Below are 24756 nucleotides of genomic sequence, written 5' to 3'. Positions count from 1 at the left end.
AGCCGTAAAAAAGAATGAAATATTGCCATCTGCAGCGATAAGGATGTACCTAGAGAATATTACACTTAGTGAAGTAAGTCAGGCAGAGAAACATAAATCACTTGTATATGAAATCTAAAAAAATATACAAATGAATCTATATACAAAACAGAAACAGACTCAGAGACATAGAAAACAAACTTTCGGGTACCAAAGGGGAGAGAGAGGGGGAGAGGAACAAATTAGGAGTATGAGGTTAACAGATACAAACTACTATACATAAAATAGATAAGCAACAAGAATTTACTGTATAGCACAGGGAATTATACCTAGTATCTTGTAATAACTTATAATGGACTATAATCTGCAAAAAAGAAGAATCACTATGCTGTACACCTGAAACTAACACAATACTGTAAATCAACTATACTTCAATTAAAAAAAAAAGAAAAAATAGAATAATTTCCTACTCATTTAAAAATTAAAATTCTTTATGAATTTAAAATTAATATGTAGAGGCTGCCCTGGTAGCACAGTGGTTAAAATCCACCTGCCAATGCAGGGGACATGGGTTCGAGCCCTGCTCCAGGAAGATCCCACACTCCATGGAGCAACTAACTACTGAGCCTGCGCTCTAGAGCCCATGCTCCACAACAAGAGAAGCCACCACAATGAGAAGCCCGCGCACCGCAACGAAGAGTAGCCCCCACCCGCTGCAACTAGAGAAAGCCCACATGCGGCAACGAAGACCCAACACAATCAAAAATAAATAAATAAAATAAATTTTAAAAATATTTTTAAAAATTAATATGTAAAAAATTAAACAATGAAACTGGATGAAAACATAGATATTCATACACTCTTGGGAATAAAAAAAATCCCCACAAACTTCAGAAAAGATGGATTGTTCTGTAGTAATGGTAACAAGTAGTCATAAGAACCAATTTTAAACCTGCTTAATTAATCTACATCAACTCACCTCAGAAAACACACTTTTGCAAGCCAACTCAACCAGTGTCATCCCCTTGTTTCTGGAAATGAGGGAATGATAATCCAATAAGCATCCCACCAAGTGCTAATCAATCAATAGTCTCACCTGAGCAACAATGCTTTTACAGACGATGTTGACCTACTTGGCCCGTTGTAAGTCTGCAGTCCTGAACTACACACTTCTCAAATACAGTACTCTATATAAGATCAACAGTCTCTTACTGTAGTAAGCAGTAAATCAGCTTTCTCTAAAAGGTCTCATCATCCTTTGATAATTCTGGAGGTCTCAGCAAGATAACTGTGAAAACTCTTCCCAGGCAACACTCCAGGGAGTCTCAAACCAATAGATGCACTCATTGGGCCCCTTATGCTTAATTCCACTGTCCTTCAGATCTGCTGACAAGTTAGTCAATCCCAACAACCATCTGACGTCTAACTAGTTTCATTAGGCTCTAGTTGCTTTAATAATATTGACCTTTCAGTTTAGAAGTGCATTATCTGGTATATAATTAGACCTAGCTCTTTGTACAAGGTTTTTAGGCTTTTTGTTTTGAAGATATACTATTTGAAAATACTTTTGCTATTAAACTGATTATTCTTCATTTGCTTATTTTGCTTTTGCTATTACTTGTCAATATGCATAAAGTCTTCTTTTATTTGTTTTTGTTTTGTCCTCAATTTCCTTGTCTCTGTTAAATGTACGTGGGAGTGTTTGTTCTATAAGGAATGGATAGAGGCATAGCCAGATAAGTCTTGAAAACAAGCCAACCTACTCCCGAGACATTATGGTTGGAGGTCCATTAGATCAGCAACCAATTTGTAAAAAAGCAAATTTCTCAAATGTCATGAAGGCATTCCTTGTCAATTTGTGAAAGAAGGTGACTGTTTATTTAGTTCAAATTCCAGGGTCAATGATAGTTGGGTCACTGATCTCATGGCCCCTTCCTATCTGTGGTTGGAACCTGAGATACAGTTCACAAACACACATCCTTAGATGACCTTAGTGCTTCTTTCTCTTGTTTGTCATGGGTTTGCTAATGTCAAAGTCTCAACATCTCCCTGCTTCTGATATAAAGACACACTACAATCCTAACTCTTGCACTTTCCTTGGTAAATAGAAAAAAAAAGTTTTTTGAGTTAAAGTTAAAATGCCCAAAGTGCACATGTGACATTTTCCAGTATAGATCACATGCTAAATCATAAAACAAACCTCAATAAAAGGATAGAAATACACAAAGTAAGTCCTCTGACAACCACAGAATGAAATTAGAAATAAATAACAGGAAGAAATTTGGGGAAGTACACAAGTATGTGGAAATTAAACAATATATTACCCTAGATAATCAATGGGTCAAACAAGACATTACAAGGGAAATTAAAAAATACTTTGAGTTAGATGAAAATGAAAATACAACATAATCAAACTTACGGTATACATCTAAAGCAATACTTACAGGAGAATTTATAGCTGTAAATTCCTACATTAAAAAGAAAAAATACCTCAAATAAATAACCAAAACTTCTACCTTGAGACACTGGAAAAAGAAGAGCAAACTAAACCTGAAACAAGCAGAAGATGAGATGACAGGGGGTTGGGAGCCCATGAGTAGCTTCAGGACTGGGGATGGTCCCCAGAAAGACTAAGGCATAACCTAGTCTTTCAGCCCTATAACTGAGAACTTTCAGCCCCACCCCTCAATTTCTGGGGAGGGGAGAGGGGGCTGCAGATTGAACTTGGTCACCAAAGACCAATGATCTAACCAATAATGCCTACATAACAGAACCTCCATAAAAACCTCTAACTGATGGGTTTGGGGGAGCTTCTTGATTGCTCAATTCATGGAAGTGCTGGGAGGGTGGGTGTGCCTGGAGAGAGCATGGAAGCCCCCGACCCCCTATTCTCCTCCACTGCTCCAAGCATTTCTTCCATTTGGCTCTTCCTGAGTTTGCACCCTTTATGATGAACCAGTAATAGTAAGTTTTAAAACATTTAAAAATAAAGCAAGCAGAAGGAAGTAAATAATCAATATGGGTGGAAAGTAATGAAACAGGGACATCAACAAAACCAAACGCTGGTGTTTTTAAGAGAACAACAACACTGACAAACCTTTAGCTAGACCACCTGTGGAAAAAAGGAGACCCAGATTGCTAAAATCAGGAATGAAAGAGGGGACATCACTACTGGCCTCACAGAAATAAGAAGGATTATAAGGGAATACTTTGAACAGCAGTATGCCAACAAATTAGATCCCTTTAAATGAAATGGATAAATTCCTAGAAAGTCATAAACTACCAAAACTGACCCAAGAATAAATTAAAAATGTGAAGAAACCTCTAACAAGACAATGAATTAGTAATTAAAAAGCTGAACACAAAGAAAAACCCAAGCCCAGATGGCTTCACTGTTGAATTTCTACTGAGCATTCAAAGAAGAATGAATACCCATCCTTTACAACTCTTCAAAAAAATAGAACAGGGAGGGAATACTTCCCTTTTTTTTTTTTCTATAAGGTCAGTATTACCCAGATATCAAAACCAGACAAAGGCATCACAAGAAAACGACAGACCAATATCTCTTATGAATACAGACACAAAAATTCCCAACAAAATACAAGCAAACCAAATCCAGCAACATAGGAAAAGAATTAAACAATATGACCAAGTAGGATTTATCCCAAGAATGTAAGGTGGATTTAACATCCAAAACTCAATTTAAAAATCAGATAGAATTTTTAAAGTGGTCATCTCTATAGACCCAGGAAAAGCAGTCAACAAAATCCAACAGCCTTTCATGATAAAAACACTCATCAAACTAAGAATAAAAAGGAACTTCCTCAACTTGATAAAGGGCATCTTCAAAAACCCATAACTAACATCATACTTAATAATGAAAGACTGGATGCTTTTCCGCCCTAAAATCAGAACAGGAAAAGGATGTCCACTTTCACCACTTCTATTCAGCACTGTACTAGAGGTCCCAGCAGGGCAATTCAGCAAGAAAAAAATAAAAGACATCCATATTGGAAAGGAAGAAGTAAAAATATCTCTATTTTCAGATGACATGACCTCTTATATAGAAAATTCCAAGGTATCCATGAAAAAACTATTAGAATAAATGAATTCAAAGAGGCTGAAGGGGGCTTCCCTGGTGGCGCAGTGGTTGAGTGTCCGCCTGCTGATGCAGGGGACATGGGTTCGTGCCCCGGCCTGGGAAGATCCCACATGCCGCGGAGCGGCTGGGCCCGTGAGCCATGGCCGCTGAGTCTGCGCATCCGGAGCCTATGCTCCGCAACGGGAGAGACCACAACAGTGAGAGGCCTGCGTACCGCAAAAAAAAAAAAAAAAAAAAAGAGGCCGAAGGATAAAAGATCAATATACAAAAATCAACTGTATTTCTATACACTTGCAATGAACAATCCAAAAATGAAATTTAAAAATTCAATTTACAAAATCCTCAAAAAGACTAAAATACCTGTACTTAGGAATAAATGTGAAACTTATACTCTGAAAACTACAAAACACTGTTTAAAGAAATTAAAGAAGATCTAAATAAATGGAAAAACTCTTCTGTTCATAGATCAGAAGACTTAATTTTGTTAAGATGGCAATACTCTTCAAATTAACCTACCGATTCAACAGATCCCTATCAGAATTCCAGTTGACATATTGGTGGAGTTTGACAAGCTGATTCTAAAATTCATATACAGTGCAAGAGATCCAGAATTGTCAAAACAATCTTGAAGAAGAACAAGGTTGGAAGACTCGTATTTCCCAATTTCAAAACTTAATACATAGTAACAGTAATAAGACAGTGTGGCACTGTATTAAGACAGTCATATAAACCAATGGAACAGAACTGAGAGTCCAGAAATAAACCCATGTGTTGAACTGATTTTCAACAAGGGTGCCAAGAACACTCAGTGGAGGAAAGAACAGTCTTTCCAATAAATGGTGCTGAAATAACTGGATATCCACATGCAAAAGAATGAAGTTGGACCCCTACCTCATACCACATACAAAAATTTATTCAAAATAAATCAAAGACCTAAATATAAGAGCTAAAACTGGAAAACTCTCAGAAGAAAACATAGGGGTAAATCTTTATGGACTCAGATTTTGCAATGGATTTTTACATGACACCAGGAACACAAGCAGCAAAAGAAAAAACAGATAAACTGGACTTCATGAGACTGAAAATTTTTGTGTTTCAAATGACTTTATCAAAAAACTGAAGAAAACCTACAGAATAAGAAAAAATTCCCAAATCATGTATCTGATAAGAGACTTGTATCTTGAATGTATAAAGAAATCTTGCAACTCAGTAATAAAAAGGCAAATGACTCAATTTAAAAAGCAGGCAAAGGATCTGAATAGACATTTCCTCAAAGAAGATATACAAATAGCCAATAAGCACATAAACAGATTTTCAACATCATTAATCATCAGGGAAATGCAAATCAAAACCACACCATTTCCCATCCACTTGGATGATTAGAATCATAAACACAGATAATAATAAGTGTTGGTGAGGATATGGACAAATCGGAACCCTCACACACTGCTGATGGGAATGTAAAACAGCACAGCCACTTTGGAAAACAGTGTGGCGGTTCCTCAAATGGTGAAACATAAAGCTAACACATGATCCAGCAATTCCACTTGTAGGTATCTACAGAAGAGATGAAAACGTAAGTCTACAAGAAACACTTGCACGTGAATGTTCATAGTAGCATTATTCATAATAGCCCCCGAAGTGAAAATAACTCAAATGTCTGTCTATAAACGAATGTATAAAACAAAATAAGATACAACCATTCAATGCAATATTATTAAGCCACTGAAAAGGAATGAAGTACCTATACAGGCCACAACACGTATGAACCCTGAAAACATTGCTAAGTGAAAGATTATTACACATATATTATGTGATCCTATTTACACAAAATGTCCAGAATAGGCCAATCTATAGATATAGAAAGTATATCAGTGGTTGCCTATGTCTGGGGGAAAATGAGGGAATTAAAAAGTGATGGCTAAGGGGTGCAGGATTTCTTTTTCTATTTTTTTAATAAATTTATTTATTTTACTTATTTTTGGCTGCGTTGGGTCTTTGTTGCTGTGCACAGGCTTTTCTCTAGTTGTGGTGAGCGGGGTCTACTCTTTGTTGTGGTGTGTGGGCTTCTCATTGCAGTGGCTTCTCTTGCTGTGGAGCAAGAGCTCTAGGCGTGTGGGTTTCAGTAGTTGCGGTGCACAGGCTTAGTTGCTCCGCGGCATGTGGGATCTTCCTGGACCAGGGCTCGAACCCGGGTCCCCTGCATTGGCAGGCGGATTCTTAACCACTGTGCCACTAGGGAAGCCCCAGGATTTCTTCTTGAGGCCATGAAAATGTTCTAAAATTGACTGTTCAGATGAATGTACAGCTATGTGAATATATTAAGCCACAGTTAAAATGGGTGAATTGAATGGTGTGTGAATCATGTCTTAATAAAGCTGTTAAAAAATATCACACATAGGGCTTCCCTGGTGGCGCAGTGGTTGCGAATCTGCCTGCCAATGCAGGGGACACGGGTTTGAGCCCTGGTCTGGGAAGATCCCACATGCCGCGGAGCAACTGGGCCCATGAGCCACAACTACTGAGCCTGTGCGTCTGGAGCCTGTGCTCTGCAACAAGAGAGGGCGCGACAGTGAGAGGCCCGCGCACCGCGATGAAGAGTGGCCCCCGCTTGCCACAACTAGAGAAAGCCCTCGCACAGAAACGAAGATCCAACACGGCCATAAATAAATAAATAAATTTAAAAATTCACGACATATGTCAATATTAAAAATATATATATATATCACACATATTAATTACTTCACAGTTTCACTGGGTCAGTAATTTGAGTGTGGCTTAATTGGGTGCCTCTGGTTCAGCATCTTGCACAAGGCTGCAAGCAAGGTGTCAACCAGGGCTGCAGACATCTCAAGCCTCAACTGAAGGAGGATCTGGTTCTAAGCTCACTTCATTGGGGTGCTCCACAACCTGGCAGCTGGCTTCCCCAGGGTGAGTGACCTGAGACAGCAAGAGAGAGCACCCAAGACAGACACCATAGTCTGTTTATAATCTCACTTCAGAAGTGACATCCATTGACACCAAAAGCAAAGGCAACAAAGGCAAAATTAACAAGTAGGACTACACCAAACCAAAAAGATTGGGACTTCCCTGGTGGTGCAGTGGTTAAGAATCTGCCTGCCAATGCAGGGGACACGGGTTCAATCCGTGGTCCAGGAAGATCCCACATGCCGCGGAGCAAATAAGCCCGTGCGCCACAACTACTGAGCCTGTGCTCTAGAGCCCGCGAGCCACAACTACTGAAGCCTGTACACCTAGAGCCCATGCTCCACAACAAGAGAAGCCACTGCAATGAGAAGCCCGCGCACCGCAAGGAAGAGTAGCCCCCGCTCACCACAACTAGAGAAAGCCCACACGCAGCAACAAAGACCCAATGCAGCCAAAAATTAATTAATTAATTTTAAAAAAAACCCACCCATTTCTCTTAAAAAAAAAAAAAACCCAAAAGCTTCTGCACAGCAAAGGAAACCATCAACAAAATGAAAAGACAACCTACAAAATGGGAGAAAGTATTTGCAAATCACATATCTGATAAGGGGTTAATATCCAAAATATATAAAAAACTCACATAACTCAATAGCAAAAAAAAAAGCAAACAATCTGATTAAAGAATGGGCAAAGAATCTGAACAGATATTCTTCCAAAGAAGACATACAAATGGCCAACAGGTACATGAAAATGTGCTCAACATCACTAATCATCAAGGAAATGCAAATCAAAACCACGAGATCACCTCACACCTGTTAGAACGGCTATTATCAACAATACAAGAAACAAGTGTTGGTGAGGATGTGCAGAAAAGGGAACCCTTATACGCTTTGGTGGGAATGTAAATTGGTGCAGCCACTATGAAAAACAGAAGGGAGGGTCCTCAAAAAACTAAAAACAGAACTACCATATGATTCAGCAATTCCACTTCTGGGAATTTACCTGAAGGAAATAAAAACACTAACTCAAAAAGATATATACACTACCATATTTGCTGCATTATTTACAAAAGCCAAGACCTAGAAGCATCATAAGTGTCCATGAATAGATGAATGGAAAAAGGAAACGTATATATAAGTATACACACACACACACACACACACTGCAATATTATTCAGCTATAAAGAAAAGAAGGAAATCCCGCCATTTGTGACAACACGAATGGACCTCAAGAGCATTTATGTTAAGTGAAATAAGGCAGACAGAGAAAGACAAATACTGTATGATTTCATGTATGTGTGAAATCTAACAGAAAGGAAGGGAGGGAGAGAGGGAGAGAGGGAGAGAGGGAGAGAGAGAGGGAGGAAGGGAGGGAGGGAGGGAGGAAGGAAGGAAGGAAAAAAGGGAGGGAGGGAGGGAGGAAGGGAGGGAGGGAGGAAGGAAGGAAGGAAGGAAGGAAGGAAGGAAGGAAGGAAGGAAGGAAGGAAGGAAGGAAGGAAGGGAGAAACCAAACCTTCAATTCATACAGAGAACAGATTGGTGGTTGCCAGATGCAGGGGGTAGGAAATAGGTAAAATGGGTGAAGGTGGTCAAAAGGTACAAATTTCCAGTTATAAAATAAATATGTCCTGGGGTTGTAATGTACAACATGGTGACTATAGTTAATAATAGTATACTGGGCTTCCCTGGTGGCACAGTGGTTGAGAGTCTGCCTGCCGATGCAGGGGACACGGGTTCATGCCCCGGTCTGGGAAGATCCCACATGCCGCAGAGCGGCTAGGCCCGTGAGCCATGGCCGCTGAGTCTGTGCGTCCGGAGCCTGTGCTCCGCAACGGGAGAGGCCACAACAGTGAGAGGCCCGCGTACCGCAAAAGAAAAAAAAAATAAAAAATAAAAAATAAAAAAAAATAATAGTATACTGTATATTTGAAAGTTGCTTTCAAATCTTAAAAGTTCTCACCACAAGAAAAAATTTGTTCATGTCTGGTAATGGATGTTAACAAGACTTACTGTGGTGATCATTTTGCAATATATACATACATTATGTTGTACACCTGAAATTAATATGACATATGTCAATTACATCCCAATTTTTTTAAAAGTAATATTCTATCCAATCCCTTTTGTCATTTTTTTTTTTTTTTTTTGCGGTACGCGGGCCTTTCACTGTTGTGGCCTCTCCCATTGCAGAGCACAGGCTCCAGACGCGCAGGCTCAGCAGCCATGGCTCACGGGCCTAGCCACTCCGCGGCATGTGGGATCTTCCCGGACCGGGGCACGAGCCCGTGTCCCGTGCATCGGCAGGCGGACTCTCAACCACTGCGCCACCAGGGAAGCCCTGCCATATCTTTTTTAAAAACTGTAGTATAGTTGATTCACAATGTTGTGTTAGTTTCACGTGGACAGCCAAGTGATTCAGTCACACATATATATCTATTCTTTTTCAGATTCTTTTCCATTATAAGTTATTACAAGATATTGAATATAGTTCTCTGTGTTATACAGAAGGTCCTTGTTGTTTATTTTGTATACAGTAGTGTGTATATATTAATTTTAAACTCCTAATTTATCTCTCCCCATCTTTCCCCTTTGGTAACCGTGAGTTTGTTTTTTTATGTCTGTGAGTCTATTCTCGTTTGTAGATAAGTTCATTTTTAACTTTTTTTTTTAAGATTCTACATATAAGTCATATCATATGATATTTGTCTTTCTCTGTTGACTTATTTCACTTAATATGATAATCTCTGGGTCCAGCCATGTTGCTGCAAGTGGCATTATTTCATCCTTTTTTATGGCTGAGTAATATTCCATTGTGTGTGTGTGTATGTGTGTGTGCATACACACACACCACATCTATATCCATTTATCTGTCAGTGGTCATTTAGGTTGCTTCCATGTCTTGGCTATTGTAAACAGTGCTGCTGTGAACATTGGGGTACACGTATCTTTTCAAATTACAGTTTTCTCTGCATATATGCCCAGGAATGGAACTGGTGGATCATATGGTAACTCTATTTTTAGTATTTTAAGTAATGGAGGTTCCTCCATACTGTTGTCAATTGTGGCTGCACCAATTTACATTCCCACCAACAGTGTAGAGGAGGGTGCCTTTTACTCCACACCCTCTCCAGCATTTATTATTTGTAGACTTTTTGATGATGGCCATTCTGACCAGAGTGAGGTGATACTTCATTGTAGCTTTGATCTGCATTTCTCTAGTTCTGATTTGCATTTCTCTAATAATTAGCAATTTTGAGCATCTTTCCATGTGTCTGTTGGCCATCTGTATGTCTTCTTTGGAGAAATGTCTATTTAGGTCTTCTGACCATTTTTTAATTGGGTTGGTTGTTGCCATATTTCATTCATTAGAAACAAGTCAATAAATCCAGCCCACACTCAGGGGGGCAGGAGGAGTTGATTACAGAAGGGCCAAGCAGCAGAAATACTGGGAAACCACATCTAGACACATTACAGGTATTCCTCAGAGATACTGTGGTTAAGTTACAAACTGCAATAAAGCGAGTATTACAAAGCAAGGCCCTCAAAATTTTTGGTTTCCTAGTGCATGTAAAAGTTGCATCTGATGAAACTGTAAACTCACAGATGTTCAATGAGCCCAAGTAATTTAAAAAATATAAAGAAAACTAAAGGCAGTTTTTAATCAAATTGATTAAATCAAGTTGGTTTAATCTGAAAAACAGTCTAAGAGGAAAAATTATGCAGGATAACACAGATAAGAATGATAGCAAACTTCTTTGTGGAGACATGGAAAGCCAGAAGAGGAGTGCCATCTTTGAAGCTCTGAAAGAAAACAATTTTAAGCTAAGATTCCATACTCATCAAAAATATCTTTCAAAAATGAAAGTGAGGGCTTCCCTGGTGGTGCAGTGGTTGAGAGTCCGCCTGCCGATGCAGGGGACACGGGTTTGTGCCCCAGTTCGGGAAGATCCCACATGCTGCGGAGCGGCTGGGCCCGTGAGCTATGGCTGCGGAGCCTGTGCATCCGGAGGCTGTGCTCTGAAACGGGAGAGGCCACAACAGTGAGAGGCCCGTGTACCGCAAAAAAAAAAAAGAAAGTGAAATAAACACTTTTTTTAAAAGTTGTGTTTACACTATACTGTGGTCTATTAAGTGTGCAATAGCGTTGTCTAAAAATTGTACGTATCTTAATTTAAAAATACTTTATTGCTAAAAAATGCTAACCATCATCTGAGCCTTCAGCCAGTTGTAATCTTTTTGCAATAGTAATATCAAAGATCATTGATCGCAGATCACCATAACAAACATAATAATGATAAAAAGTTTGAAATATTGTGAGAATTATCAAAATATGACAGTGACACACAAAGTGAGCAAATGTTGTTGGAAAAATGGTGCCAACAGACTTTTTTGATGCAGGGTTGCCACAAACCTTCAACCTGTAAAAAACACCATAATGCATAGCGCAATAAAATGAGGAATGCCTGAATAGCGAGACTGCTGAAAACCAAAGGCAAAAAAAACCAAACAAACATATAATATCTTAAACAAAAAAAAAGATATGTCATTAGCAGATTCCACACTAAAGGAAATACTACAGGGGGTTCTTCAAGCAAAGGCAAAATAAGATAGAATCCTAAGAGATGCAGAAGAAATGAAGAACAAATAAAATTTCAGAATACTGGAGTAAAGAGGGGCTCCCAAAACTCCCAAGGGAGCATGTGGGAGAAACATAGATTCTGGAATCAGAAATCAGAATGGAAGATGGCAGAGAAGGAAGACTCTGAGCTCACCTCCTCTCATGGACACACCAATATTACAACTATTTACAGAGCACTACTGATAAGAAAGATGGGACTCTACCAGAAAATTATCTTCTACAACTGATGATATAAAGAAGGAAGCACAATGAGATGGGTAGGAGGAATGGAGTTCTGATATAATCAAGTCCCATACCCCTGGGTGGGTAGCCCACAAACAGGAGGATAATTACAATTGCAGAGGTTCTCCCCAAGGAGTGAAGGTCTGAGCCCTGCACTGGGCTTCCCTGCACAAGGGTCCTACACTAGGAAGATGAGCACCCAGAATGTTTCACTTAGAAGGCCAGTGGGGCTTATTTTCAGGCGATCCAAAGGGCTGTGGGGAATAGAGACTCCACTCTTAAAGGGCTCACACAAAATCTCACATACTCTAGGACCCAGGGCAGAAGCAGTAATTTGAAAGGAGCCTGGACCAGACCTACCTGCTTATCTGGAGAGTCTCCCAGAGAGGCAGGAAGCAACTGCAGCTCACACTAGGCACACGGACACTGACAGCATTTTGGGGAGCTTGTTCTACCACATGAACGCTGGTGCTGGTAAGCACCACTTTGGAATCCTCCCTCTAGCTTGTCAGCCTCAGGACCCAACCCCACACCTCACCCACCAGCTTGTAGGCACCAGTACTGGGATACCTCAGACCTGGCAACTACCCAGGCAGGGAAACAGCCACATCCACCAGCAGGCAGGCTACCTTAAGACCCGCCTGAGCTCACAGCCACCACTGGACATGACCTTCTCCACCAGATGGCCTATGACCTGGCTCCACACACCAGTGAGCCAGCACTATCCCTAGGACCCCCTGGGCCCCATTCCTGCATACCAGCAGGCTGACAGCCCCAGGAGGTCCTGGGCCCCAGCCCTACCCACTAGCAGGCCAACACCAGCTCTAAGATACCTTGGACTCTTCAGCCAACCACTCCAGGAACCAGTCCCACTCACCAATAGGCTGGCATCAGCCTTAGGACACCCCAGAACCTGCAGTCAGCTGTGTCAGGAACCAGCCCCAATCATCTGGGAACACCAGTCTCACAAACACCCATGCCAGAAGCCAGCTGTGCTCACCAGTGAGCCAGCACTCGTCCCAGGACACCCTGGAGTTCCACAGCCAGCCACCTTGTGACTGGTCATGCCAATCAGAGGCTGGTAGCCTCTGCACAATGCAGGGCCTGGCAACCAACTGGACCAGGGCCAGCCACGCCTACCAGACCACCCACAATAGTCAGTCCACCACAACTGAAGGACCCATGCAGCCCACATGGGGACACCCATAGGGCATATAGACCAGAGGGGACCAAGCTGCTAGGACACATAGAATGTCTCCAAAAAAAGCCACTCCACCAAAGTCAGGAAATATAACCAACCTACCAGATACATAGAAATAGCAAGTTAGGCAAAATGAGGCGACAGAGGAACATGGCCCAAATGAAGGAACAAGATAAAACCAGACCTAAGTGAAGTGCAGACAGGCAATCCACCTAGTAAATAGTTCAAGGTAATGACCATAAAGATGATCAAAGAACTCAGTAGAAGAATGGATAAACAGAGTGAGGAGTTTAAAAACGAGTTAGAATACATAAAGGAAAATCAAAAGGAGCTGAAGAATACAGTAACTGAGATGAAATATATACTAGATGGAATCAACAGTAGATTAAATGATACAGAGGAATGGATCAGCAAGCTATAAGTCTGAGTAGTGCAAATCACTGAAGCTGAACCAAAAAAAAAAGCAAAAAGAATAAAAAGAAATGAGGACAATTTAAGAGATCTCTGGGACAACATCAATTGCAATAACATTCGCATTATAGGGGTCCCAAAAGGAGAAGAGAGAAAGAAAGGGGGTAGAGAGCATATCTGAACACATAATAGCTGAAAATCCCCCTAACGTGGGAAAGGAAACAGACATCCAGGTCCAGGAAGCACCAGAGAGTCCCAAATAGGATCAACCCAAAGAGGACCATACCAAGACACACTGTAATTACAATGGCAAAAATTAAAGATAAAAAGAGAATACTAAAAGCAGCCAGGGAAAAGCAACAAGTTACATACAAAGGAACTCCCGTAAGGCTATCAACTGACTTTTCAGCAGAAACTCTGCAAGCCAGAAGGGAGTGGCACAGGAGACACTGCTTTGGGAAACAACCCCGGTGTTCTCCTTACTTGCTGCAAGTAATAATAAATCCTTCCCTCTCCCAGAAAAAAAAAGGAGGGGAGGAGTGGCATAATATATTTAAAGTGATGAAAGGGGAAAATCTAAAACCAAGGACACTCTAACCAGCACGGCTCTTGTTCAGATTTCATGAAGAGATCGAAAGCTTTATAGACAAGCAAAAGCTAAAAGAGTTCAGCACCACCAAACCAGCTTGACAAGAAATGTTAAAGGGATTTCTCTAAGCAAAACAGAAAAAGCCACAACTACAAACATGAAAATTATGAAAGAAGAAAGCTCACTGGTCAAGGTAAATATACAGTAAAAGTAGAAAATCAACCACATACAAAGCTGGTAGGAAGGTTAAAAGACAAAAGCAGTAAAATCATCTATATCCACAGTAAGTAGTTAAGTGATACACAAAACAAAAAGATAAAAATATATCAAAAACAGTAATCATTGGGGGAGAGGAGTAAAAAATGCAGAGCTATTAAAATGTGTTTGAAATTAAGACAGCAACTTAATCATATATATAAACCTCATGATAAACACAAACCAAAAATCCATAATAGATATACACAAAAAAGAAAAAGGAATCCAAACATAACACTAAAGATAGTCATTAAATCACAAGGGAAGAGAACAAAAACAGAAAAACGTAACAAAAAAGAACTAAAAAACAACCCAAAACAATTAAAAGAATGGCAATATGTACATACCTACCAATAATTACTTTAAATGTAAAGGCACCAAATGATCCAAGCAAAAGACAGAGGAGCTGAGTGGATACAAAAACAAGACCCATGTATATGTTGCTTACAAGACACTCACTTTAGATCTACAGAGATACATAGACTGAAAGTGAGACGATGGAAAAGTATTCTGTGCAAATGGAAATCAAAAGAAAGCCAGGGTAGCAATACATATATCAGACAAAATAGACTGTAAAAACAAAGACTGTTAAAAGAGACAAAAAAGAACACTACATAATGATCAAGGGATCAAGCCAAGAAGAAGATAAAACAATTATAAATATATATGCAACCAACATGGGAGCACTTAAACACATAAAAAAGTACGAACAGACATAAAAGGAGAAATTGGCAGTAACACAATAATAGTAGGGGATTTTAACACCCCACGTACATCAATGGACAGATCATCCAGAAAGAAAATTAGTAAGGAAACACTGACCTTAAATGACACATTAGACCAAATGAACTTAATAGATATATATAGAGAACATTCCATCCAAGAGCAGCAGAATACATTCTTTTCAAGTACATATGGAACATTCTCCAGGGTACATCACATACTAGGCTACAGAACAATTCTCAGTAAATTTAAGAAAATTGAAATCATATCAAGCATATTTTCTGACTATAACACTATGAGACTAGAAATCAACTACAAAGAAAAGAAAACTGCAAAAAACCAAACACGTAGAGGCTAAACAATAAGCTACTAAAAAAGGCGTCACTGAAGAAATTTTAAAAATACCTGAAGACAAATGAAAAAAAACCCACAATGATCCAAAATCTATGGGACACAGCAAAAGTAGTTCTAACAGGAAAGTTTATAGTGATACAAGCCTATCTCAAGAAACAAGAAAAATCTCAAAGAAACAACCTAACCCTACACCTAAAGGAACTAGAGAAAGAAGAACAAACAAAATCCAAAGTCAGTAGAAGGAGAGAAATCATAAAGAACACAGCAGAAATAAACGAAATAGAGACTAAAAAGGCAACAGAAAGGATTAATGAAACTAAGAGCTTGTTCTCTGAATAGATAAACCTTGAGCTAGACACATCAAGAAAAAAAGAGTGCCCAGATCAATAAAATCAGAAGTGAAAAAGAAGTTACACTGTCACCACAGAAATACAAAGGATTACAAGAGATTATTACAAACAACTATGTGAATAAAATGGACAACATAGATGAAATAGACAAATTCCTAGAAATGTACAATTTCACAAGATTGAACCAGGAAGAAATGGACAATCTGAGCAGACCAATTACCAGTAATGAAATTTCAATAATAAAAAAACTCACAACAAACAAAAGTCCAGGACCAGACGGCTTCACAGGTGAATTCTATCAAAAATTTATACAAGAGTTAACACCTATCCTTCCCAAATTGCTGCAAAAACTTGCAAAGGAAGGCAAATTCTGAACTCATTCTATAAGGCCAGTATCACTTTGATACCAAATCCACACAAAGATATCCCCAAAAAAGAAAATTATAGGCCAATATCACTGAAAAATATAGATACAAAAATTCTCAACAAGATATTAGCAAACTGAATTCAACAATACATTAAAAGGATGTATATACCATGATCAAGTGGGCTTTATTCCAGGGATGGTTCAATATCCACAAATCAATCAGTGTGACACACCACATTAACAAACTGAAGAATAAAAATCATATGATCATCTCAGTAGATGCAGAAAAAGCTTTCGACAAAATTCAACACCCACTTATGATAAAAACTCTCTAGAAAGTAGGCATAGAGGGAACCTACCTCAACATAATAAAGGCCATATAATGACAAACCCACAGCCACCATTGTTCTCAATGGTGAAAAACTGAAACCATTTCCTCTAAGATCAGGAACAAGACAAAGTTGCCCACTCTCACCACTATTTTTCAACATAGTTTTGGAAGTCCTAGCCACAGCAATCAGAGAAAAAAAAGAAATAAAAGGAATCCAAATCGGAAAAGAAGAAGTAAAACTGTCACTGTCTGCAGATGACATGATACTATACATAGAGAACCCTAAAGATGCCACCAGAAAACTACTAGAGCTAATCAATGAATTTGGTAAAGTAGCAGGATACAAAATTAATGCACAGAAATCTCTCACATTCCCATACAGTAATGATGAAAACTCTGAAAGAGAAATTAAGGAAACACTCCCATTTACCATTGCAACAAAAAGAATAAAATACCTAGGAATAAACCCACCTAGGGAGACAAAAGACCTGTATGCAGAAAACTATAAGACACTGATGAAAGAAATTAAAGATAATACAAACAGATGGAGAGATATACTATGTTCTTGGAAAGGAAGAATGAACATTGTGAAAATGACTATACTACCCAAAGCAATCTACAGATTCAATGCAATCCCTATCAAACTACCAACAGCATTTTTCACAGAACTAGAACAAAAAATTTCACAATTTGTATGGAAACACAAAAGACCCCGAATAGCTAAAGCAATCTTGAGAAAGAAAAACAGAGCTGGAGGAATCAGGCTCCTGGACTTCAGACTATACTACAAAGCTACAGTAATCAAGATAGTATAGTACAGGCACAAAAACAGAAATAAAGATCAATGGAACAGGACAGAAAGTCCACAGATAAACCCACGCACATATGGTCACTTTATCTTTGATAAAGGAGGCAAGAATATACAATGGAGAAAAGACAGCCTCTTCAATAACTGGGGCTCAGAAAACTGGCCAGCTACATGTAAAAGAATGAAATTAGAACACTCCCTAACACCATATACAAAAATAAACTCAAAATGGATTAAAGACCTAAATGTAAGGCCAGATGCTATAAAACTCTTAGCAGAAAACAGAAGCAGAACACTCTATGACATAAATCACAGCAAGATCCTTTTTGAACCCCTCCTAGAGAAATGGAAATAAAAACAAAAATAAACAAATGGGACCTAATGAAACTTAAAAGCTTTTGCATAGCAAAGGAAACCATAAAAAAGACGAAAAGACAACCCTCAGAATGGGAGAAAATATTTGCAAACAGAGCATCTGACAAAGGAATTATCTCCAAAATATACAAGCAGCTCATGCAGCTCAACATCAAAAAAAAACTCAATCCAAAAATGGACAGAAGACCTAAAAAGACATTTCTCCAAAGAAGATATGCAGATTGCCAACAAACACACAAAAAGATGCTCAACGTCACTAATCATTAGAGAAATGCAAATCAAAACTACAATGAGGTATCACCTCACACTGGGCAGAATGGCCATCATTAAAAAATCTACAAACAATAAATGCTGGAGAGGGTGTGGAGAAAAGGGAACCCTCTTGCACTGTTGGTGGGAATGTAAATTGATACAGCCACTATGGAGAACAGTACGGAGGTTCCTTAAAAACTAAAAATAGAATTACCATATGATCCAGCAATCCCACTACTGGGCATATACCCTGAGAAAACCATAATTCAAAAAGAGTCATGTACCACAATGTTCATTGCATCTCTATTTACAATAGCCAGGACATGGAAGCAACCTAAGTGTCCATCAACAGATGAATGGATAAAGAAGATGTGGTACATATATACTATGTTGTATGTTGTATGTTGTAATGGAATATTACTCAGCCATAAAAAGAAATGAAACTGAGTTCTCTGTAGTGAGGTGGATGGACCTAGAGTCTGTCACACAGAATGAAGTAAGTCAGAAAGAGAAAAACAAGTATCATATGCTAACACATATATATGGAATCTAAAAAGAAAAAAATTGGTTCTGATGAACCTAGGGGCAGGACAGGAATAAAGACACAGATGTAGAAAACGGACTTGAGGACACGGGGAGGGGGAATGGTAAGCTGGGACGAAGTGAGAGAATAGCACTGACATATATACACTGCCAAATGTAAAACAGATAGTGGGAAACAGCTGTATCGCACAGGGAGATCAGCTCAGTGCTTTACGACCACCTAGAGGGGAGGGATAAGGAGGGTGGGAGGGAGATGCAAGAGGGAGTGGATATGGGGATATACATATGCATATAGCTGATTCATTTTGTTATACAGCAGAAACTAACACCACACTGTAAAGCAATTATACTCCAATAAAAATGTTAAAAAAAAACATAGAAAACACAATGAAACAGCACCTCACACTTGTCAAAATGGCTATCATCAAAAAGACCACAGATGGGGCTTCCCTGGTGGTACAGTGGTTAAGAATCTGCCTGCCAATGCAGGTGACATGTGTTCGAGCCCTGCTCCAGGAACATCCCACATGCCACAGAGCAACTACGCCTGAGCGCCACAACTACTGAGCCACAACTACTGAGCCTGCGCTCTAGAGCCCACGAGCCACAACTACTGAAGCCTGTGTGCCACAACTACTGAAGCCCATGTGCCTAGAGCCCGTGCTCTGTAACAAGACAAGCCACTGCAGTGAGAAGCCCACGCACAACAAAGAGTAGCTCCCACTCGCTGTAACTAGAGAGAGCCCACGCGTAGCAAAGAAGACCCAATGCAGCCAAAAATAATAAATAAAATAAATTTTAAAAAGAAAAAAAAAGATCACAGATAGCAAATGTTGGCAAGGATGTGGAGGAAAGGGAACTTCTGTACATTGTTGGTGAGAATATAAATTTGTGCAACCTCTGAGGAAAACAGTATTGAGGTTCCTCAAAAAACTAAACATATATCATATGAGCCAGCAATTCCACTCCTGGGTACATAACCAAAGAAAACACTAATTCATAAAGATGCATGCAAACCACTGCTCACAACAGCATTATTATTATTTACAATAGTCAAGATATGGGAGTAACCTAAGTGTCCACAAACGAATGGATAAAGAAGAACTGAGATACATACATACACATACACACACACATACACACACACACACTGCAATACTACTTAGCCATGAAAAAAGAATGAAATTTTGCCATTTGCAACAATATGGAAGGATCTGGAGGGTATTATGCTTAGTGAAATGAGTCAGAGAAAGACAGATACTGCATTTTATCACTTACATGTGGAATCTAAAAAAACAGACTAGTGAATATAACAAAAAAGAAAGAGATTCACAGTTAGAGAGAACAAACTAGTGGTTACCAGTGGGTAGAGGGAAGGAGGGAGGAGGAAGATAAGGGCATGGGATTCAGGGGGGTCCCAACTATCATGTACAAAATAAATAAGCTACAAGGATATACCATACAGCACAGGGAACATAGTCAATATTTTATAATAATTTTAAATGGAGTATAATCTATAAAAATTTTCAATCATTTCATTGTACATCTGAAACTAATATAATACTGTAAATCAACTATACCTCAATAAAAAATAAACTTAATTTCAAAAAGGAAATCAGAATGGCTTTAGATTTTTTCAACAGTAAACCTGAAAGCAAAAAGAAAATGGAGCAAAACTGCAGTGGCATTTTCTGGAGAGATCAACAAAAATATTCTGAAATTAATCTGGAAAATAAATGTGAAAACTAGTTACAGGAAAGAAAAAGGAAGATAGTGGATATAAGAGCAAGGTAGAAGGACTTGCCTTACCATACTAAAATATATTACTAACCATAATAATTTTTTAGAGGTGTAGTACCTACACAACATTTAACATACCAAATCCAAAATTAAAATATGAAAAAAAAGAAGGGATGAAGCAATATTAAAATCAAGTTTGGGCTTGCTCAAAAGGTACAAATAAGGTAAAAAAGATATAAGGATGGTGTAAGAGGTCGTTGTTTACTCACTTACAGAATGAAAAAGTGGAAAAATTCAGAAATAAGGTGTATTCAAATAGAGCGGTACTATGAGAACACCCAAAGAGTTAAATTTAAATAAGGAAATAGTCTCACTGTGAAAGAATATGTGAACATGAATAAAGATTATACCGAAGGAAAAAAAAACCAATGGAACCATGATTTTTAAATTCCAAGGGAAAACTATCTCCAAACTCAAATTTTATGCCCAATCAAACTAAGGTAAAATAAAGAGATTTCAAACACGTAAGAGCTCAGAAACAAGAGAGTAAACCGGGAAGAAGTCGTCATGGGATCGAACTACAGGATACCTGTGGTGAGAGGGAAAGGGAGTCGTCGCCACAATGAAGGGGAATCCCAGACAGTAACTATCAGCTACGCTGGAGAGCAACCAGTCCAGTGTCACTGAACACTCTCCCTAGTCAATATCAATCAAATTGCCAATTGACTTTCTGTCTTATTTTCACTAAATTATTCAAAGTTTCACACGAAGGAGTAAGGGGGGGTACAGAATAAAAATTCTGAAAACAGAATTCCTTGACAAATAATAAAACCTAATAAAACTGCAATAATTAAAACAGTATCACACTGGTTTGAACCAGTGGTTCAAAATGAAATATTCAGAAATAAATCCAAGTATTTTAGCATTTGATAGTGATTTAAATCTAAAGAAGAATGTTTTTCAATAAATTGTGTAACGGCACCAAAACAATCATTATGATCCTAACATCACACCAAGTTCCAGAAGGTTTAAAACACTGGAAATTATAACAAGTAGACCTTTCTAAGTAGAAAAACAAAGACAGTAACCATAAAGAAAGAAAGAGTGAATTTAAAGACATCTATTTTTATGTAATAAACATTCTTGAACACTTACTACAGGCTAGGAATAAACTATGTCTGGGTGTACCATGTGAGAGAAAGAGAGATGGTCCCCACTATCAAGGAGAGAGAGTCTAGGAGAGACAAAATAAATAATTACAAATTCAGTCAAAAAGGTCTGAGTCTTCCTTAACCTCTCTCTTTCTCTCACACTCCACCACCCAGTTGGGAAATTGACTGAACGCTACTTTGAGAACATATCCAGAGGCCAACCCCTTCTCACCACCTTTACTGCTGCCACCCCCTCATTTCTCCACTGGATTAATACAAGAGCTTCCTGGCTGGTCTCCCCACTTCTACCCCATCCCACCAAACCTATTCTCCACGCAGTAAGTAACAAGAGGGATCCTTTCACAACTCAAGTCACATCGTGTCACTCCTTGGCTACAAGCCCTATGTTTCACTCACACTAAAACCGAAACTCTTGACAACAGACTTACAAAGCTCTATATCCTCAGCTCTTCCTTCCAACTACTTCATCCTTCCACTGCCCTCACCTCACTTGCTCTGCTCTAGCCACCCTGGCTTCCCTGCTGCTCCTTGAAGAGCCAGACATATTTCTGGCTTAGGCCTTTACCTCAGCTGTCCCTCTAACAAGAATTCCCTTAGCCCAATTATTTACCTGGCTAACTCCTTCACCTGTTCCAAGTGTTGGTTCAAATGAGCTTGACATGTTACTGAAATGACAGCTCTCTCCCCTCTCCATCCCACCCCTAGTACTCCTGATCTCTCCTACCCTGTGTTCTATCTTTTCTTTCCTCCATAACTCTTATCACTTCTAGTACCCTATACAATTTACTTATCAGCTTATTATTTACTATTTATCTCACCTGACTACAATGCAAACTCCATGAGGAGAGGGATCTTTGTGTTGTTAACTGATAAGTTCCAAAACTCTGGTACAAACTGGAGCGCTATACATATATGTTGATGGAATGAATGAATTTATCAGATAAGCAAAGATTATAAGCTTGGTAACACCCAGTAGTTATACATAGCTGGTGAGAAAATAAACTAAGTAAATTTTCTAGAGAGTAATCGGTCAATATATATTTAAACATCTTATTATAGTAAATATTTCAAGTCTTTAAAATGTTCGAACTTTTCATTAAGTAATTCCACTTCTAGGTACACAACCTAAAAAAATCATAGATGCACACAGATTTATGTATAAGACAGGATTTCATGTAACAATTACAAATTATACACATCTATATTTACTACAGTAAATATTTACTAGAGTAATACACTTAAACAAGCACTCAGGGTAGGTGTATATTAAACCAAGTCTTCGTAACCAGAGACTTACATACATTCCTCCTCAGTCTAAGTGCAGCAGGTCTCTATTCAGATGCCTATCCTGGTAGGACTCACAGAAAGAGCACATCAATTCAGCATTCTCAATCTATTCTACAATTTAAAACCCAAACGGAACAATGGCTTATCTGTATTTATTACCAGCTATTACTGAACTTCTCAGAAAATTGTTTGTTAAACGTAGATGCCACCATCCACTCACATGATGTCCAGCACAGAATCATTCCGAATGACCTTATGGGAGACATCAGCTAGCAGGAAAAGACCTCCATCTGTCCTCCGGATGCTAGCTGCATAGCCCGGCCAGATCTGCAATCTGAAGACATACGTGGCCTTTACGCTGGGGTTCTAAAAGAACCACAGATATTTCCATGCCTCCATTTGAGGCAATACTTTGAGCAGATACTGCCCCTCCCCAATAACAATGAGAAAGCAACAGGAAACAAATTAAGTCAACATCATTGTGAACTTACTGAAAACCTAAATTATGGAAAATAATTAACTCATAAACTGTACTCACTATCATAAAATACTAATATGGTGATTGCAATGAAAAATTTATTTCCAGAACATTCAAAAGTGAGGAGGAAGAAAACACCACCAACCTGTGTTGCTGTAGTACCATAGCACTTGTAGGGTCAAAGAAGTTTCTCCCCACCAGCTTCATATCTAAAAGTTTCATTACCCTGAAATAAAGAGCAAGAATGGGTTTTCTAGTAGAAGAATTAAAAATAATTAAGTTCAATTGCTCTTAGCTACATTTTCCTTTGAAAGCCTAAAAGAGCAGAAATGTTGATGCTCTTTGCACAATATAGCTTTTATGCTGAGAACACTCTTGCCAAAAGAAAAATAAAAATTACCAAAGTATTTATCTTGCAGTATATGCAACTGACTGCAGCTTTTTCTGCTAACGAGGTAACCAAAAATCAAGTTGACTTCCCAAGCTCGATTTACATTACTTTTCCCCATTAACTAAAAACAGCACAAGAAAGTCCATTTCTGGGCTTCCCTGGTGGCGCAGTGGTTGAGAGTCCGCCTGCCGATGCAAGGGACACGGGTTCGTGCCCTGGTCCAGGAAGATCCCACATGCCGCGGAGCGGCTGGGCCTGTAAGCCATGGCCGCTGAGTCTGCGCTCTGCAACGGGAGAGGCCGCAACAGTGACAGGCCCGCGTACCGCCAAAAAAAAAAAAAAAAAAGTCCATTTCTAAATTTGTGACTATCAGTCAGGCTTAGGAAGTTATGTTTGTTCCTGGCAGTTCAGCTGACTAAGTAGAAATCAGGTTCTATGTTTCATTTTTAAAAAGGTGGTTTGGGAATAACAGTTTTATGAAAATTTGGGAGTCTTCAGAAAAGTTAAAAAATTATGAGCTGTCTGTATCCAAAAATTCAAAGGACTGGGAAAAATTCTAGCAAAAATTTTTACATGCTACCTCTTCCAGTAGGCCCATCACTGACACCATTAAATATGTACCATAAACATTGCTTTTAAAGTTCCTGAATGAATGGAAGGAAACCAGTCCCCTCTGTCCAGCTACTTCAAACCTACTTTCATATACCCAAATCTGGACAATCACTTGAGATAACTTTTAATAAGTCAGCCTTAATGTCATCCATTTATTTATTAAATGTTTCCAAACTCATCTATATACGCACTGTATTTTAATACCATCCAAGCTTCCTGAAGAGCTCTGTTACAAATACAAGACTGAGGTTAAAGAAAATAAGACTTCAGCCGTTTCTCACCGACGGAAAACAACATTGTAGAACGGAACGCACAAGTCAGAACAGGGCTCCAGGATCTTTGTCAACTGAATCTTAATGATGATCTCGGCACTGTCAGTTTTCCTTTGACTTTTTAACTCAAGAACCTAACAAATAAACATATGCAAGTAAAGAGAAATTACAACACTACCAAGCGCTAATCTAATCCAACTGTGTTCTAGAACACTATAATATCTTAAACATGTTTTATTCTTTACTGTTACTTTGCTGTCCACACTAGACAAAATCACAGCATGACAAGTAGGACTTATGAAAGGATTTGGTAAGAGAAACCCAATGGAGAACTAGCAATAGAGCCCTTCGAATTTGCAATCTTGAATATTCTTT

General features: G+C 38.9%; 1 protein-coding gene across 1 annotated transcript in view; it reads right to left on the bottom strand.

Moving 5' to 3' along the window:
• PIWIL2 (piwi like RNA-mediated gene silencing 2) overlaps positions 1 to 24756 on the bottom strand; it is an 88649-nt gene that overhangs the window by 55834 nt on the left and 8059 nt on the right. The window contains exons 8-10 of the mRNA XM_060013563.1: positions 24391 to 24515; positions 23252 to 23332; positions 22849 to 22962 (exon numbers count right to left, since the gene is read on the bottom strand). Of these exons, the coding sequence (XP_059869546.1) occupies positions 22849 to 22962; positions 23252 to 23332; positions 24391 to 24515 (320 nt within the window). The remainder of the gene's footprint in view (positions 1 to 22848; positions 22963 to 23251; positions 23333 to 24390; positions 24516 to 24756) is intronic.

The sequence above is a fragment of the Delphinus delphis genome, chromosome 6 (genome assembly GCF_949987515.2).
Source record: "Delphinus delphis chromosome 6, mDelDel1.2, whole genome shotgun sequence".
In the NCBI taxonomy this organism is placed as follows: domain Eukaryota; kingdom Metazoa; phylum Chordata; class Mammalia; order Artiodactyla; family Delphinidae; genus Delphinus; species Delphinus delphis.
Note: the sequence above shows the minus strand (reverse complement) of the source record. Positions and strands in the feature narration are given on the sequence as shown.